This window comes from Rhododendron vialii, chromosome 2a (assembly GCF_030253575.1).
Source record: "Rhododendron vialii isolate Sample 1 chromosome 2a, ASM3025357v1".
Taxonomy (NCBI): Eukaryota; Viridiplantae; Streptophyta; class Magnoliopsida; order Ericales; family Ericaceae; genus Rhododendron; species Rhododendron vialii.
In genome coordinates, this window is record NC_080558.1 from 37,716,898 (window position 1) to 37,736,105 (window position 19,208).

At 37.0% G+C, this 19,208-nt stretch overlaps 1 protein-coding gene across 3 annotated transcripts; it reads left to right on the forward strand.

Annotated features, from left to right (window-relative positions):
* Window positions 1-1,879: 1,879 nt before the first annotated feature.
* On the forward strand, window positions 1,880-18,649 carry LOC131316532 (potassium channel KAT3-like). 3 transcript variants are annotated; one of them, XM_058345934.1, is made up of 13 exons: window positions 1,880-2,169; window positions 7,195-7,410; window positions 8,699-8,860; window positions 9,820-9,877; window positions 10,021-10,338; window positions 11,444-11,683; window positions 12,440-12,538; window positions 12,615-12,647; window positions 13,541-13,726; window positions 16,133-16,210; window positions 17,624-17,693; window positions 17,944-18,096; window positions 18,271-18,649. In XM_058345934.1, exons 1-13 carry the CDS (start codon window positions 1,952-1,954, stop codon window positions 18,372-18,374), a joined length of 1,935 nt encoding a protein of 644 aa, XP_058201917.1. In that variant the 5' UTR covers window positions 1,880-1,951; the 3' UTR covers window positions 18,375-18,649. The 3 variants fall into 3 exon arrangements, with proteins under 3 accessions (XP_058201917.1, XP_058201919.1, XP_058201918.1); XM_058345936.1 differs by lacking the exon at window positions 13,541-13,726; XM_058345935.1 differs by lacking the exon at window positions 12,440-12,538.
* Window positions 18,650-19,208: the final 559 nt, after the last annotated feature.

The window sequence follows — 19,208 nt, forward strand, 5'->3', positions numbered from 1 at the left end:
ATCTAAAAAAAAATGACCGAAAAGGGCTTGATCGGGAACTATGAGATTGAAATTTAGGGTGTTATATTAGATGTTTTTTAGGGGTCACTGGAACCGCCCCGATACACACACACACACACACGGGATTGCCCATGCTTAAAGGCACGAAGCAACGCGTTTTGAACACAAGAAGGTTTTGTTTTTATCCCTCTTATTTTCAATTTTCTAATAAGAAGAATAACATTTAACCCGTGCGTACAACATTACCAATGATCATCCAAATCACAAAAATTCGAGCCAACAAATTCAAACCCAATACCATGTTGCATTCATAAGATCCAAGTTCAATCATGACATAAAAACTACTAAATAATAAAGTCAAATCCATACGCAAATGTAGCTAAAAAGAGTGCACCCCTTAGGAGGGCATATTCTGCAAAAGGCTTATAGTCCAAAAAATTTGTTTTTACCGGTCTTCATTACTCTTGAACACGTACCTATTTCTTCAGAGAGCAGAATTAAGAACACGAACAACAACACAAAAATATATGAAAAATAATAACTAAATGAGTAAGAATTCTCTAAAATAAAATGTTGACGAAAATAAGTTACCTTAATCATGGATCTCGTATATTCGCGTTTAGCATAGATTATGAACCTCTCTTTCTCCAATAAAGGTACGAAGCAAAAACTATTTTCTCCTCTTCTTGGAGAGGCTGATGAATTAGAAGAATTGTGTGTATGATTATAAAAGGAAAACCTAAGTTGAGCCTAGATTATTATTGAAAACATAGCGTTTTTTTTTTCCGAAAAAACACATGTGTGAATGTTAATTATTAAAAGAAAAAGGATTGTTTCCTTTCCCAATATAAATTCAAAAAGGATAGTTTCCTTTTTTTATTGTAGAGAAATCAACCTAAACGGAAACAACTTAAAAGCAAATATTGAATTAAATGTAAGAAAATCAACTTTAGAAGAAAATCGATTATTGAGTTGATTTAAGTTCAAAAAGATAATCAAGCCTTTTAAGGAAACAACCTAAAATCAATCAATTGAAAGAATTTACCAGTCAAAAGTTAGGAGGTTTATATTAGAAAGTGTTCTCTTGATCGAACGGTTATAACCTATTGAAAATTCGATCTGACAGCTAGAGAGGTGCTCTTGTTTGTATTTGTAGATAAAAACCGCTCTATTTTATAATATAACTAGTGCTAGCCCGTGCCTACGGCACTACGCATCTCGGTTGAAAGAGGATGGCAGTTGTGTGATTTAGGTGAAAACCATGGACACTTAATCGGAAAGTTGGAGGATGCACTACAGTCTTTGGATCAAATGAATCTGAGCCGTTCCAACAACTTGTCCCCACACCCTTCTGTTTTATAATAGAGATAGATATTTATATGACTTGGGGAATATAATAATTTTGAAAATTTTGCAATCACATCATTCTTTTTTTGATTTGTTTACACGAATATAATTATTTGCATACTGTTGTTGCATCGACAATATGTCAAAATATGTACACTATTTTATTGAGCTCAAAAATTATTTGGAGTTGACGTAAATTGGATAACAGTACTGATCACATATTTTTCTCACACACACACAGACTTTTTTCTCACACACACAAAGACTTGTAATATTACCTCTGTTCTAAAAAAATTGTCCGGTTTGCGAAGAAAACTTAAAAATACTGTACATTTTTGTCAAAAATTCACTTTTTGCTTCTAGTTACTGAATATCAACGAGTTCTTTTAATTTATCAAACAAAGTTTGAATTTTTTTTGATAAAAATGTCCTTTTTTTAAGTATTATCTTGCGGACCGAACAATCTTTTTAGGACGGATTGAGTGTGTAATTGACCTCTTTCTTCATAATGCATGTATTCTATTAATTAACGCCAAACAATTATGTGAACTTAAACTATTACCTCTCTCTCTCTCTCTAGCTCTCTCAACTAGTCAGGCCAAAGATGTCGACGGAAAGAAGGACAGCTTCAACTTCCTTGCCATCGGAAAATAGGTCACGGCCGGTGCCGGCTTTGCTGTACAGAAGGAGATCAAGTGATAATATAGACAACTTAGCAACTGTTTCCAGCAGTCTTTTGCCGGCTTTCGGGACCATTGTGGATGATGCTAATTCTCTCCACCTCAGGAAATATATCATCGCCCCATACGACCGTAGATACCGGTACGTACCTGTTCCTTCCCTTCCCGAAATATTCTTCTCTCCGAGCACACACGAATATTCTGCATAACGAGATTTTGAACCTCTGATGTCGTTAACTATGTACCTATTTATTGGCGATCGAGTACTTTTCGACTCAACCGTCATATGACCAAATCACTGGTCTGAGTATTAACTGTTAATATCTCGAGCAGCTGTAAACGAATATCAAAAACTTGAACGTTTTTCCAGTAAATAAAAATCCTTTAAACACTATCTTATCATTTTTATACAGCAAATTCTTTCTATTTTGTTTAATCACAAGAGGTTATTGCTCCCTTACTTCATTCCTTTTATTTTCGTCCCGATTTTCTTCTGCTTATCTCGATAAAAAAAGGTTTTATGATTTCATCGACTAATAAGGTTATTAATTAGTGATATGGATGTACTATGTATGTATAGTATATATTTGTAAGGCATATATATTTGATCTCTTTTTACAAATTTGATCAGCATGAGTTATATTTCAAAGTTTGTCCTATTACAACGATAGTTCAGCAGTTTAACGTAAATAACTGGAGTAAGTTACTACAGTAGAACCAATTAATGACAAATGGAAAGTCTGGTGCTAAAAATGGCGCGAGTCTTGCGTGATTATTATGCACTCTTGGAGCACCGCCATGTGGTGCAGCTGCTTCAAGGCCTTTATCACCGCACATTTATGTGGAGTTCAGGACTAAAGTATATAGAGACCTCACGTGAATGTGTGATGGTAGAGCCACTTAACATTACGTGACGGTACTCAAAGAGCAAGTAATAATTTTTCCGAGTCTTGGGGGCAGATTGGTGCAAAAAGTCTATAGCCACCGCATGCCGTGTGGGGTCCACTCTAGGCCATGCACGGATGTTCGTGGGCCCCACACAGATGTTTCGAGCCGCGCGTTCAATAATTTAAAAAAAAAAACCCAAGCAGGCATTGCGGAACATCAGCTTGATCCGATATGTGTTGGTGTCCAGATCAAGCTTCTCATCTTTCTGTACACCAGAAAATCAATCTTTCCACATTTTTTCCTATTTTCCAAAGATGAGAAGCTTGATCCGAGCATCTACATATATCGGATCGATTGAGTTGATGTTTAGCGATGCCCACTCAGTGTTTTTTTTTAAATTATTAAACGGCTCGGATCATCCGCCCGGAGTGGGCCCCACACGGCATGTGGTGGCTGAAGCGGTGCTCCCAGATTGGTGCATTCTTGGTGTTAGGTGGGTCCAACTCCAATGTGATCTGCAGGCTGACAGCCAGAGTTTGCATTTTATTTTAAAAAGGTTAATGCATATTATTGTGAGCTCATAACAAACTATGGTTTTTGTATAGCTTTAATCGTTTGTATTACCATTTGTATTTGCATTTTTCGTTGTCATTAATTTCATGTGGAATATTAACTTTGGACCGCTTTTCACCATTTTTTTCCAAGATTAATTGGTGTTAGGGAGGATTTTAAGTCATTTATGACATTCGACATCGCACCAGCAAGTCTATTTTTAGAACGGTCGTAGGAGGTGACATTACATAATCAAATCCATGGGGCATTGCGGGCCCAACAGAATATACTTGGTTCTCTCGGTTGTTTTGTTTTTTTTTAATTTTTTATTCTCTCTTTCGAGAAAGCCATTTACTTGGTTCTCTAGTTAGTTTAATGAATTGATCAAAAAAAAAAAAAAGAAGTTAGTTTAATGAACGGTCAAAAAACTGAAAATCTTTAGTTTTTGTTTTTCTTACTTTGAGGGATTTATTTTTTCTGAGCTATTCATTAATTAAATCTTAAAATTTATTTCTCAATAACTTTTTTTTCATGTCCAAAAATCATAGAATCAAACATTTAACGAACCACTATAAATTGGCTTTTTGAAAACGGAACAAGCCTTGTTCTCCCGTAAAAGTATTGGGTAATCAATTAGTACTATATATGCATGTGGTATTGCCATTTAATACTTTTCACAAATAAAAAAATTACCATAACACAATAAGGGTTACTCTTTGTCTCTTAACCACCAAAAAAAAAGTGAATGATCGATAATGTCTCTACCGTGTGATTTGTCGCTACGTAATGATTGAAAGTACTGTTAAGTACAACGTAGATAATGCCACGTAATACTCCAGAAATTACTTATGGCCTATGGGTCTGACTCTTACCTAAACCAAATGGACGGTGCACAGCCCAAGACTTTTAGGCCATATATTAAATTAGAGTAGGAAAATTATTAGGTGCCCCAAGAGGACTAAAACTACTGAATAATTACTTAAGAGTATAGTTAATTTATGGCCACTGCAATTCTCACCAGCACTGTCACGTGGTGTTCCAATATTCTTCCTTATCAAACATTGGTGTGAAATTCACACATTTTATAGACGATGGTTAATTATCCTATACCCAACAAATCTAAATCGGTTTTACTAGCTTAAACCATTTTGCAAAACATCTCTGTCACTGGGCCTGTGAGCTTTTTTTATTTATAAATTTTTGGTTTTTTTTTTCCTTCTTTTTCTGCATTTTTGTTAGATTCATGTTTTATTTTTGGCTCTTCTTTTTCTGCATTTTTGTTAGATTCATGTTTTAAAAATTATAACCAAAAGCAAAAAAACTTCATTAAAGAAGAAAAAGAATACCAAACAATTTGTATTTTTTATTTACAGTGTCGTTTTATTTGACCTTTTCTAAATTCGTTCCACATTTCTATACCTTTCTTATTCCTCTCATCGAGACGAATAATTCATCTAAAAATTACGACAAAAAGATAAACAAAAAATTATGATGAATAAAGAAATACCATACAAAAGATTTAAGGAAACTTCAAAGGAGAACCCCAAGAGCATTAGACTTCGGGTTGGTACGGTGCAGTGACGTGCACAGCATTGTGCTGCGCACCTTCGAGCTGTCGGATCGTGCATCCGACTGCTCGGATCTCATCTCGGCAATCAATAATCGAGAGCTGTTCATTGCCGAGATGAGATCCAAGCCGTCGGATGCACAATCCGACGGCTTGAGGTGTGCAATACGGTGCTGCGCACAACCCCACAACATCATCCCCAATTCATGAGCATTTGTTGACAAACTTTGACGTCATAAGTGATTTTTCATTATTGGTAAGTACGCAAGGCACTTCTAGAGATGGATAACAATTTAAATTCTTTTTCGAACGAGGTGGAAACACACCATGGTTCCACCATCCATTGTGGGTCTCAATGTGTGATTATTATAGTAATTTAAACTGCTCATTTTGTAGGGCTCACAAAGTAATATACTCACGCAAAAAATCAACTTAATCGGGCATCAATAGCTATATTAAAATTAAATTTTGGTTTCTAAAATAGACGGTAACTTAGAAACTAATGATAGAATTAGGACATTCCTTCTATAAACCAAAATTCAATTTTTAATACAGCTATTAACATCCGATCAAGCTGATTTTTTCGTAGATATATAACTTTACGGACTCTACAAGATGAACAATTAAGATTATTGCAATGAACGCTCTGTAGGACCTACAATGGGCGGTGGCGGAAACCCCTTGGTTTCCACCTCATCTAGACATAACTTATACTCGACAGAAAATTACTTACTTTTAATACAAGAGGTTGGCTCGTGGTCAAAGCCAGATTAGTCAAGTTCATGTTAAGACACAAAGCCTTAATAGCAGTGACAACTAGCTCTTAAAAACCGGAAATCCTATACGCACCAACCGTCACGCAGAGATGATCTGAGCCGTTTAATAATTTTTTCAAAAAAATCCGAGTGGATCTTGTAATTTGAATGAAAAATTGAAAAATTGGATCGAGTACCTACACATATCGGATTGAGTTGATTTTTCATGGCCCCACTGGGTTTTTTTTTTTTTTTGATTTATTAAACGGCTCAAATCATTCGTGAGAGACCCAGAATGGGTCCTGCGTGACAGTCGGTGTCCGTAGCAAGGTTGCTTGAAAACTCATCTAATGGAAATGGTTTTTTTTTTTTTTTTCTAAGCAAACGGAAATGGTTTTTACAGTTAACCAAATTTAGTTCACAGCCACAGTTTTTCATTAGAAGAAACTTTCCAAGCTATCATAAAATCGCATGGGACATCATCACATGTTTTCCGGAAGTACACAGTTTGAGATCCAAAATGAATGAAATCTTTTTCTGCCAAAAGATTTCACCCGAACGCACAAATCCATCGAGTGCATATCGGTTTTTTTTTTTTTTAATGGAGGAACGGTCGTATAGTCAAACCACTATGTCGATCTGACTGTGCAATCCAAATCTCTGGAGGAATTAGCGCGACCACATCAGTCACGGCCTCTCACTTACTGCAGGGTACTCACTTGGTGGGGAAACGAACTCCAAATCTTGAAGAGTACTCCCAAAGTCTAAACATTCGCCCGACCACTGAGGCAACAGTTCTTAATCGAAAACATCAATTCCCTTTTTTCAAAATTTTCAAAAGCATGGATGTTCTGCTAGTCTACAGTCGACTCATCCCACACTAAACTAAAAAGCTAAACTAAAATAGGACTGCTGAATTTGCTCCTCACCTACAGGAGTTTGCATGAGGACAGTCCCTGAATTCGGAATTGTTAATCAGTCCTAAAGTGTACAGTTTAATGGATAAATAACATTTCTGAGAAAGAAAAAAAATTGAAAATGTCGTTAAGATTGAGCAAAATTACATGCATAACAGAGACATTCAAACCCGAACAACAAAATATCCCACATAGCTAGGTATGCAGACTCTGCCCCAAGGGAGCAGTTCTATCTAGGATTCCAATTGAAACCTAGATGGATGCTTGAAATTCTCATCCTGTGTCTCACATTCAGTAAAATGTGTAGGCCCGACGTACTAAGTGAACACCCACCGCGCAATTTCAATTCATAGGCATTTTTCTTGGCTCAAACATTGCACTGGCTAGTATGCTCGGATTGAGCAATGTATGTATCTAGCTCTAAATTTGTAATGTCACGAATATGTGTATGTTGAAATTGTACATGTACACGAATACGTTTTATGCAGGTGGTGGCAAACATTTCTGGTGGTGCTTGTGGTGTACTCGGCATGGTCATCTCCATTCGAGCTAGCCTTCAAGAAAGTGGCAACTGGGTCACTATTGCCGGTTGACTTAGCTGTGGATGCCTTCTTTGCGATCGACATTGTTCTGACTTTCTTCGTTGCTTACTTGGACAAATCAACCTATCTCCTTGTAGATAACCATGAGAAAATAGCAATGCGGTATCTTCTTACTTCTTTATTTGCTCTTTCAGTCCTCTGATCCTCTCGCTCTGTGTATGTGTTTGAGAGAGAGAGAGAGAGAGAACCACTTTTTACCAAAATATTTTAAGAAATAACCCCTTTTTAGCCAAAAAATGAGAGAGAGAGAGAGAGAACCACTTTTTACCAAAATATTTTAAGAAATAACCCATTTTTAGCCAAAAAATGACCCCTTCATGAGCCTACCAAACTGTTAGGAACAAAACAAGGGGTGTGAGAGTATCTCCAATATTGATTGTAGTTTAGCTCAGTAAAATCATTTTACTAAAATGTGAAATTATACAATAGTTTGAGAGTATACGTGGTACTTCGGATCACTTTACAACCACACATTTCCGTAGGATCCACCACTAAGTATATGGACCCCACAAAAATGTATGATTGTAAAGTGGTCCAGAGTACCATGTTGCGGTTCTCCTTGACTTTTGAATAATTAGTCTAGTAAAAGTACACAGTGTACAAATTTTCATCTAATCATTTTTTGTATGTGTACTCCAACACTACCATGTATTTTGCCTAGTTAAATTACACAAAAAAAGTAAATCAATATATGTGCAGCGAGATAATTGATGACGTGACACCTTCTAATTGGTTAACAAAATTTACGTAGCCTTCAATGACTATCTGTAGCTAGTCAAAATGCAAATAGGTAACATGCCTATAGCCATTTGGCTAACCTGTTGGAAATACAAAAATTGTGCTCTTCAAGCCAAAATAACACAGACCTCATTTTCCTAGCCTGTCGTAGTTGCTCTAAGGTGATTCAAACTATGATATGATACGGATTATATCCAGAATACAAGTCTCGTCCTTTTTTGTGTACTCTCTCTGTATATGTTACATTGTTGATCTACGTATATTTCACTATCAAGTTATTTAGAGAGGCCAATTCCATTAACCTGAACATGGGCCTAATCATTGGAAGGTCAAGGATCCTTTGGCCCCCAAAATGCAGTGCCAACCATAGCAATGGTGGAATCTCAAACTAAACTTACTGTGGTTTTGAGTGTCTTTTCACAGGGAACATGCATTTTTAGGGGAAAAGAATCACGCGCTACCGAACAACACTTTCCATCGCGCTAGTTCACGGCCTAAGTGTATGGGTAGCAAACCTATAGGACAAAAGGACGCCCGATGACAAAATGATTCCTTATATTTTTTTTCCACTATAGGACCTCTGAAGTCTCTATTGTCATCATATCAATCATACTTTTATCTATTCTGAAAAAACTTTTGATTCCTTGTCCAGGTATGTAACAAACCTATGGTTCCCAATGGACGTAGTCTCAACTCTGCCATTCCATGCCATATACCTGCTCTTCACCGGAAAAATGCACAAAGGTGAAGCGTTTGGCTTCCTCAACTTGCTCCGGCTATGGCGACTCCGACGTGTTAGTGAACTCTTCACAAGGTACATTTTTCTTTTATTACTCCCTCCGTTCCTTTTTAAGTGTCCTGTTTCGTAACTCCAACTTATTAAAAAGACATCATCATTACACCTTTTACATCAACTTTTTCCTCCATTTTCCCTACTTACCCATCATCATTACACTTTTACTCACTAACTTTTCAAAATAAAATCTACTTTTAGGGACAAAGTAGACAATACACCAACTTTTACCCCCCTAACTTTACAAAATGGACACTTATTAATGGACAGCCCAAAATGGAATACTGGACACAAAAAAAGGGACGGAGGGAGTATTATTATCTAAATTAGCATGTCTATACATTGAGCTCCAAAAATTGAAAAACATCTGTATACCTTCTCCCTTGAGTTTAGAATTCAAAAAACCCATATACCTGCAGTTAATACCGTCCGATGTCATGTGCATTCTTGTATCTTGACAATTATGCAGCAGAACCAGACTAAAAATGGAATACCAGTAACACTAATTGATTCAGTTGAGAATTCCAGAATTGAAAGATAACTGAAATAATCAAGTTTCAAAGTCTACAAGAACAGAAATAAGAGCCCACAACCAAACAAAGAAGGATGCGAATGAAAATCTATTTCACTCCCAAAAACAAGTTACGCAAGATCAATGTACATTGGGTATTCTTGTTCTACGATCTGAGACTTTGCGGTAACCCTGTCACAGTTTCACGTTAAGGTGTATATCTTGGATTTGTTGAGGGAAAAGACGGAAAAATATTAGTCTCATGAATTGCTATCCTAACACGGTCCTGCAAATCCCTCCATAAATCCATGACCCAATTACTCAACACAAGCTAAATGGAAAAAAACCCATAATGCAATGGAAGAGTAGATAACAAATGCATATGCACAAACAAACAAAAACATTACATAAAGATGATACATGAGCTTCAGACGACATATTTCATCTAGTTAGAAATTGTTTTATCCAGGTTGGAGAAAGACACACGCTTCAGCTACTTCTGGACAAGATATTGCAAGCTAATATGTGTAAGTACAAGTTAATTTCCTCATAACTGTCTCTTCAAGTTACCACTTTTCTAGTGTTAATCGGTTAAACTCTCAACTCTCAAGTGTCCGCTATCGAATTCAGAGTCGGTTGTTTCATAACCCGTTGTTCTAACTCTCCACAGGTGACTCTATTCGCAGTACACTCGGCTGGTTGTTTCTATTACTGGATGGCCATCCATCATAAAACATCCGATGACACATGGATTGGAGCTCAAGTTCATGATTTTGAACATGAAAACATTTGGATGGGATACACCTATTCCATGTATTGGTCAATTGTCACCCTCACGACGGTTGGATACGGGGACTTGCATGCAGAGAATACAGGAGAGAAGGTTTTCAATATCTTCTACATGTTATTCAACATCGGTCTAACAGCATATCTGATCGGAAATATGACGAATCTCGTTGTCCACAGCGCAGTCAGAACCTTTGCTATGGTAAATTCTTCTACAGTCCTTGTCATGAACATACAAGCCTTATGGCTAAATGAACTTTGACCAATGTGAACAACCGGAAACAAAAAAATATTAATTCGCCGTTGAATCAACTGAACAATTGTCTACTATACTTCAATTTTCCGCCCAAGATTTTTCGGCTTAAATAATCCCCTACTGTCCTGGTTTTCACTTGTCAAAGACTACACAAATGGCATCGACATTTTGCAGTTTCATTCAAGGAAATGCTGAGCTGAACAACACCATGTTCCTAACATTGAGAGCTCTAGAACCATCTTTGATTTGGACCAATTCCTACGGTTAGGACTAGTTCAAGTTTTTGCAATGTGAATACTCAAGTTCTATGAATTTTGATAAAACCTACTAGCCTAGTACTTGGGTTCTATTTAGATCTTGGATTATAGGAGTGTGTACCGAAAACAAGAAGTCCGAGATAAGTTTTCAACCATGTCCAATGTTGCGTTCCTTTCTTTTGTTTTCATGACACAAATCCATCCATGAAACAGGATCCAAACACAGCCTTAATGCTATTATAATGTCATGAGAGGAAGTCAAAATCTCCAACTAAACCATAAATGAACAGATATCTTCTGGTAACTGGTTGAATCTTTGTTCATACTGCTACATCTTTTTTTTTTTTTTTTTGGGGGGGGTGGGGTGGGGGGGGTGGTAAGTCTGCTACATGTTATTTTGGCATATTCTATGGAAATGCCGCCAAAAAAAAAAAAAGTCACAAATTTTGTCTTTTTTTCTTTGGAGGGGGAATCAAAGTGACCAGAATCGTCAACTTTTCACAAGTATACCTCCCTCCGTCCCTCTTTGTACAATTTTCATACTTTTGCATGTCCCATAAAGAATGTCCACATCGAAAAGTGAAGGATCAAAGTTTGATGATATTACTATTTTGCCCTTCTCTTGTGGATATCACATCTCAAAACACTTAAATGATTGGAAATGTCGAAGGATAATGTGGAAAATTTACACTTCACCAAGTGTATCTCCTTAAAATGTTGCATTCCCCAAAATGGACCAATAAAGGGGTGGAGGGAGTACTAGAATAGACTATTATCTAACGATGAGTTCACAGAGGGACGCCATCAATGAGATATTACGATATGCGAGCAAGAATCGGCTTCCAGATGGTTTGAAAGAGCAAATGCTGGCTCATATGCAACTCAAGTTTAAGACAGCAGAATTACAACAGGAAGAAGTGCTTGAAGACTTACCCAAGGCGATTAGATCAAGTATAGCTCAGCATCTTTTCCATGAAACTGTGGAAACTACCTATCTCTTCAAAGGAGTTTCTGACGACCTCATCACCCAGCTGGTAATCACATTTTTTGCGTTCCCTCTCCCTCTCCCTCTCCCTCACCTCACGTATCATGTTCCAGTCTCATTGTAATTAAACACTCAAGAACAGAGAAAAAAAACTAAATGGCATTAGCAATAAAGATATCGACACCTTACATATGCAAACCATAATAGGACAGTGATACTACAACGTAGTGAGACACGCATCTCACACTTGCGCAGCATTTGGATCTTGGATTTAAAGAGGGATTTTTTGGAGGGAAAAAACAAGGAAAGGGAAAAGGTTGTCAACGATATCCACATTTCTCCCATCCCTTCCCTTCCTGTTCCTTTTCCCTCCAGGACCTCCACAAATCCAAGTTCCAAGCAACACAACTTCCATGTGCCTCCTCCTTTCTATATGGGCAAACCATTGATTAGGTATGTGTCCATTCTAGCCAAGAAAATGTTCCTTAGGGATCCTTTTTTCAAAACTCTCTCCTGCAATAAACGACTATTATGAAAGAGGGGTCAAGCAGTGAAGTCAAATCCGCATAAGTTTCAGAAAAAGGGGAGAGAGCCATTCCCAGCTGCTCTAGCACTTATTTAAGATACATGACTCAAGATGATGGGTATTACAAATAGGAGGCTAAAGTAACCATGCTGAGCACAATTTGACACAATAGCATAGTGAAACCAATAAAAAAGGTGCTATTCTGTCTTTATAGGTTTGTACTGGAAATCTCTTCCATGTTATTGTATAAGCAGTATCTTGTGGCTTCTCCTCTCACAGGTGTCTGAGATGAAAGCAGAGTTTTTTCCACCAAAAGTCGATATTATTTTACAGAATGAGATACCAACAGATTTCTACGTTCTGGTATCCGGAGCAGTGGTATAGTACTTCTCCTTTCACATGTAATCATAAGTAATACAAGATGCAAATCTAACAGTCGTCTTGTCGAATGCAGGATGTGCTGATATACAAAAATGGAACGGAGCAGGTATGCTTCCTTTTCCCAGTGTAATAGAGACCTGTTTGATAAAGTTTCCATTTTTCTGAGTGCAAGTGTGTTAAAAAAGACACAGAAACTATAATGGAAGATGCATAATTAACCAAGTCTAAGAACTTAGTTAATGAACTTGGGCAACAAATCACCAAGTCCTAGTGAACAAAAATGGAATGGAGCAGGTATGCTTTTCCTTTTTCCAGCGAAATGAAGCTCTATTTGACAAGTTTCTGCTTATCCAAATGCACAAGTTTTAGAACACGAAAACAATAATGGAAGATGCACAATTGACCAAGTATAAGAACTTAGTTAATGAACTTCTGCAATGAATCACCGAGTGGAAAATCAACGCGTCAGTCGAGTAGGATAAATACTGCTCTTGTGAAAGAACACATGTTGGCTATTGCAAAAGAATAAGGAAATCGCAAGAAGATCATACTAGAACTGTTTGAAAAGAAGTCTCAAACAGGTGACATGACACACCGAGGTGGAAATGACTTCAAGATTATATTAGCCAAAATAAAATGTCTTCTTGTCTTTATCAGGTCGAAAAACAACTTGCATTGGTTCAGAAAAAACGAAAAAACAAGAACTTCAATCTGAATGATTAGATAGTGCTTGAAACCAAAAAGTTACGAAATGAACTAGAGAAAGTGAACAGTGTAAGAAGAATCATAAATTCGGAAGTAAGTAGACTTCGCTACAAGCATAACGTATTGCCTCAACTCAAGTGATGCATAAGGTAATATTCGAGCTGCTAGTCTCCAAGGTAGAACCTATGAATTGTGCTAAAAAAATTCTGAAGTTATTTGAAAGCACAGATCAGATCACTAAACAAAGAGCCTCCAATTTTCCTACATTCTTAACCATTTAAACTGGATTTCCAGTTCTTGTCAAAATTAGGGTCTGCGGAAATGGCAGGAGAAATAGGCGTGATTCTCAATATCCCACAGCCTTTTACGGTGAGAACAAAGCGGCTTTCTCAGGTGATCCGGATAAGCCATCAACATTTCAAGCAAATGGTACTGCAACATAATGCAGATGGGAAGAAAATTATCTCCAACTTTATACAGGTCTGGAATCTTTTGACAGCATTTACAGTTTTTTGAAACCTATATCTCCTACCATAAGCTATAAATGTGATGAGGACATATCCCAGAAGAAAATTGCTATTCCCCCCCCCCCCTGACACACCCCCCCCGGCCCCACCTCCCTTTTCCCATTCTACCCCCCTCTCTTCTCTCTCTCTCTCTCTCTCTCTCTCTTTTCTTTCTTTCTTTCTTTTTTTCTTTACCGTTTGCTTTTTTTTTTTTCTTTTTCTTTTCAGTTTCAGTTTCGTTTTTTTTTTTCATTTTATTTTCAGTTTCTTTTTTTTTTTCATTTTATTTCCTTTTCGTTCTTTCCAGTTTGAATTTTTTTCTCTCTTTAATAATAGGTTCAAGTCTAATTTTAGGCTTTGTAAAGTAATTGAGAGAAAAAAAAAGTGTTTTAATTGATCATGTTTATCCGACTGTTTTATTTTTATTTTTTTGACCTTTATAGATTAAAAAATATAGTTACTAAAATAAGTGTTTCAATTTTCAATCCGTTTGAACCGGTGCAAAGTTGTTATTTTTCTGATCATTTCATCCTAAATGGATCTAGTAAATTTTTGGCTCCAAGGCCTTTCAATGGACACCCTAAGAGAGTTTTGAAACTAAATAATGAGTCTTAGGGTATTTGTTGGAAGGCCTTAAACCAAAAAATTCATTATGACCATTTAAAATAAAATAATAATAAAAACGATCTTTGCTCTGATTTAACTGAATTGAAAATTAAAACACTTAATTCTTGAATTATATTTTTAAATATACAAATGGTGTATTTATAGAAATTAAATAAATAAGGTATAAGTAATTAAATAAAAAAATAAATGAAAAAATAGGTGGGACCCGGGGGGCTCAACTGCCCTCATTGGCACAGTAGCCCCTACGAAGCCCCTAAAACGTTTCCGTTTTAGTTATAAAAAAAATAGAAACCAGCCATTTGCAATCCTATGGAGTAGAGACGTGATTTGAAGCAACATACTACTGAATCAGTTAAGAGGATTTATGCTAAATAATAGTTAACAAATTTATTAAATTGTACTATAGTTAAAAAAAAGTAATCCTAAATATAACATTTGTATTTTGGATTAGTATGTCGTTTGCAAAATACATTTCGTAATTAGTTCCCGAACACTAATTGTAATCTTAATTGAAAATAGAATTTGAGTTAACCAAAAAAAAAAAAGAAGGGAGGTAAATGGGAAAAGAAACAAATAAAGAAAATAATTGAAAAAAAAAAAAGATTCAAAGTGGAAGGAATAAAAGGAAATAAAGAGAAAAAAAACGAAAAAAAAAAATCCAGCCGAAAAGAAACAAAAAGAAAATAAAGAGGGAAAAAGAAAAAAAAAGTAAATGGGAGGAGGGAGGGGCAGGAGAAGTAAAATGGGGGGAGGGGAGGGGGTAATATGGGAAATGGGGTGTGGGGCCGGGGGGGGGTGGGGTGTCAGGGGGGGGGGGGGAAAGCAGCCCTCATCCCAGAAGTTTGTTATTAAACTTTGTCTATGACTTCTCCCAGAATGCTGTCCATATGGTTCCCAAAATAATCAAGAAACAATACACGAACTTGTCATTAAAAGAAAATTTTCGGGCCATTCGATGGAGAATGATTTACTTGAATTTGATGGGGGTAGGGGAACCATATTTGATTGACTCGTGTCATTGGCCAGAAAACCAAATGCTATTATGGATAAGCTCATCAACTACTCTATACAAATGTTTTTATGCCTCCCAAACCTAGTATGGTATTTGTCTGATATCGTTCGGTAACAACCGAAATTGTCTAGTACTGAAAGGAAAATAAAATAAAACTAGTCTTGGTACTCTCTGGTAATGGTGGTCGGTACCATCCCGTAGTATTGACCTGTACTGACCCATATCGCTGGTACTAACCGGTATTTGAGCCGGAACGAAATTAGAGGTGTAGGATACTGAGTCTGGACAATACCGATACGCAGTACAATATCCAAACCTTGCTCCAAACCCCAAATTCTCAAAAAAATTTATTATTATTAGAAATTGAGAGAGAGAGAGAGAGAGAGAGAGAGAGAGAGAGAGAGAGAGAGAGAGAGCGAGCGAGCGCGCGCGCCGGGGGGGGGGGGGGGGGGGGGGGGGGGGATAGATTTTGGAAAGTGGGGACTTGTGTTTTTTATTATAAAATCACACATTTGACTTTTGGTTTGTTTTCTGTGCGTATCTTGCATTTTTCACAATTGCGAACTAATTTATTATTAGCATTGTGCCCGGTTGATACATGAGAAAATAGAAAAAATAAAGTTGACTGATTTATTTATTTATTTTTATCCATGTGCATAGAACGGGCACAAATGCTAGTTAGCTTCGTATGCAAATGTACTTTTTTGCACTGACCGACTCTTCCTGCATTCCTTGCTTCAGTATTTGAAAGGCTTAAAGAAAGAGATGCTTGAAGAAATACCTTTCGTAACAGAGTTGATAGATGACTTCAACACAGAGGTAATTCGTTGTCCTAATCTAGAATTGCAGAGCAAATATATGAGCTAATACAGCAGAGGGTAAGTCTACCCATGCCTTCAACTAAAGTAACTACCAACAACTCAAAAATGCCTGCAATTTCATATATTTGAGAATAACCTAAGATGTGTACACTAAATGAAAGCAGTAAAGAAAGAAAGAAACGTGCACATTCATTCCATCAAGTTAGATTCTTGTAGTTCAAGAATCAAGATACACCCATTGCCGGCTCCGATGTTTGGATTGCCCAAACCTGACCCCGAACTTCGTTGCCCACTTACTATTAAGGCATACAAAATTAAGACATACAAGTAAAAAAAAAAAAATTTGCTGCCACTTGGTAGGGGGTTGCACAATCCCATGGACTTGTGGGGCTTACCTTGGGGCTGGCTCTGTATACACCATAAAATGATCAGTACGAAAGACCTAGTGCTCAGCTGAGAATCTTCTATTGTTGCAATAGTTTTAGAATTCAAAAAGGATTATCAGTGACAGTGAGCATAGCACTTCAAGGTAGTAGCTTTTGTTGTCGCAATGTTTTAAAATTCATAATGGAGCTGAACAAGCCAAATACTAGCCTAAAGGTCACCTAAGTCAAATTCAACACATGATGGATTGCACTTTTTGTTGTTTTTTTCAACAGTCAAGCATTTCATTTCATTTCAAAACACCCAAAGGTGAAAGATTTCATTACAATATACAAGAATGAACAAAAACTACAAAATCTAAGACACAACCTACTACGAAAAGCACACCAAGCTAACAGGCTCAAGGACTCTCTGCCGAGGCAAACCAACACTAGGAGCCTGTTGTGACAGCAGAGGTTGGCCCTGGAGTGGCACTTTTTTGTTGTTTACCACTACAGAATAGACTACAAATAAAGAAGTTGGTAGCAACAGAACTGCCTCTAAACCTACCACTAGGGGACAGTCACCTATAATAATAAGTCTACCTACGAAGTAAATTTAACACCTAGGCTAATTTTTTTCTATCATTGTTAGCCAAAAGATTGCTAAACATGACAAAAAGAGCAAGCTTTCCCTCTTTGTTAAGAACCAAATCATGCATGATGCGATGGTAACTAACAGCTTTCCCAAAACTACAAAATCATGTGTAAGCCAAAAGTACCATATAACCACAGCTTTCCCAAAAGTACAACGAATGAAGTCAGCAAAACATAATTGCAGAAAGATTTGATCCCTTAATTACCGCATCTTTTCTCGATGTTGGTTAAAATTTTGTTTTAAGGGATGAACTAAGAAATCCAAGGGATCATTTAACTTCAGGTAGTTTCGATTCGCAATAGCATAAACCTGCCCCTTTGACAGAGATCCAAGCATTGACATTCCCAGTTATAACCACAACTAGTGGCATTTGTAATGGTTTTTCCTGCAGAATATAGCACCAATTGAGGGGGCAGAGTATCATGAAGCACCAAATAATAGTGGAGAGGAAAATATAGAAGGTTAGTAAGCTCAAGCCTGACTGTACAAAACTTCCTTCCTGTCTGCAATATGTTTGTATGCTTGCAATACGTTTTAAATGGGATGGAGTCATTCAAGTTTTCGTTAACTTCCGAATAAATCTACGTTTAACAGCCATGCACAGTTTTAAGTCAACGCCAAAAGGATTAGTCAAGTCGGAGATACAAATTCTGCAAAAGCTAAAGTAACTTGCCGATTTCATGCGGGAAAACACATGCTATTATTTTGCAGGAACATCACCAACTTCTGCGCCATCATCAGACATACTTCCCGTGAGGGTCATAATACACGGGCATCGCCCGGATGATAAAACAAATGATGGTGGTAAAATGGGAAAACTTATCCATCTTCCTGACTCAGTGGAAGACCTTCTGAGTTTAGCAGGTAAGTAACTCTTATGTGAAATATACTCATTGAACTGATAGCAAAAAATACTAATCTGATTTTGTGTTTAACTAGAGAACAAGCAGCATCCATACAGTAATTGGTTAAAGTGATCAAGTATTAGAAGGTGGAGGAACAAAAACACTAAACAACTTTACCTTGTTTTTTACGCAGAAAAGAAGTTTGGCAAAAGAGGATGCACAATTCTCGTGGCCGATGGCTCTCAGGTGGAAGAATTGAGAGCCCTAAGAGAGAAAGACCACTTATTTATCTTTTGAGAACTAAAAGAAAAAACTTGAGTGCATAGCAACAACGAAGAAAACCAATTTCTTTGATCAGCATTAATCTATGATACGCATGAGTAGTAGAGAATGTAGTAAACATTTATGAGACAAGCTATCCAGTGCCACAATTAAGAACATTTGAGTTACTAACATTTGTGTGCAGAACTCCTAACAATGTCATCGATGTATTATATCTACTCACCAAATGCTAGCAAAGGACAGTGGTTGAGGATATTACGGTTTCTATTTGATATCCTTTTTGTTGAGCATGTCTAAGACAGTGGCCTAATAACCTTGGCTCACCGAGGCATACGCCTCGGTCGCCTTTTACGCCCCGAATGGTGAGGCGTAAGCCTAAGGAGAGAAATTTTCCTAACGTAATTCAACCCCGCCTTACCCCCCCACCCCGCTATCTCATGAAATTCAATCATCATCTACAGTCGTAGTCGTGCTCTGTTTTCCATTAAACAGTTGTGCCAGAGGCGGCTCCACATTGCAGCTTCCATGGTCAACTGAACACCCGAACAAATTTTTTTTTGCTTAGAATACATATAAAAATTATGGGTTAGTTTTTCTTTGAACACCCAACGTAAATATCAATGAACACCCCATTCTAAAAGTCTTGAACACCTAATCCAAAAAGAATTGAACATCTAACCCAAAACTAATTGAACACTACTCCATCACAACCCAATTTACAGCTCATCAATTCAGGTAATTTATATTTGAACACCTTACACATTACATCAAATAAAGCTCATAATCAAAACTTGTAAAAAGATAGTGAAAAGAAGAATATATTGGTGTAAATATTGTGTTCTGCTTTCT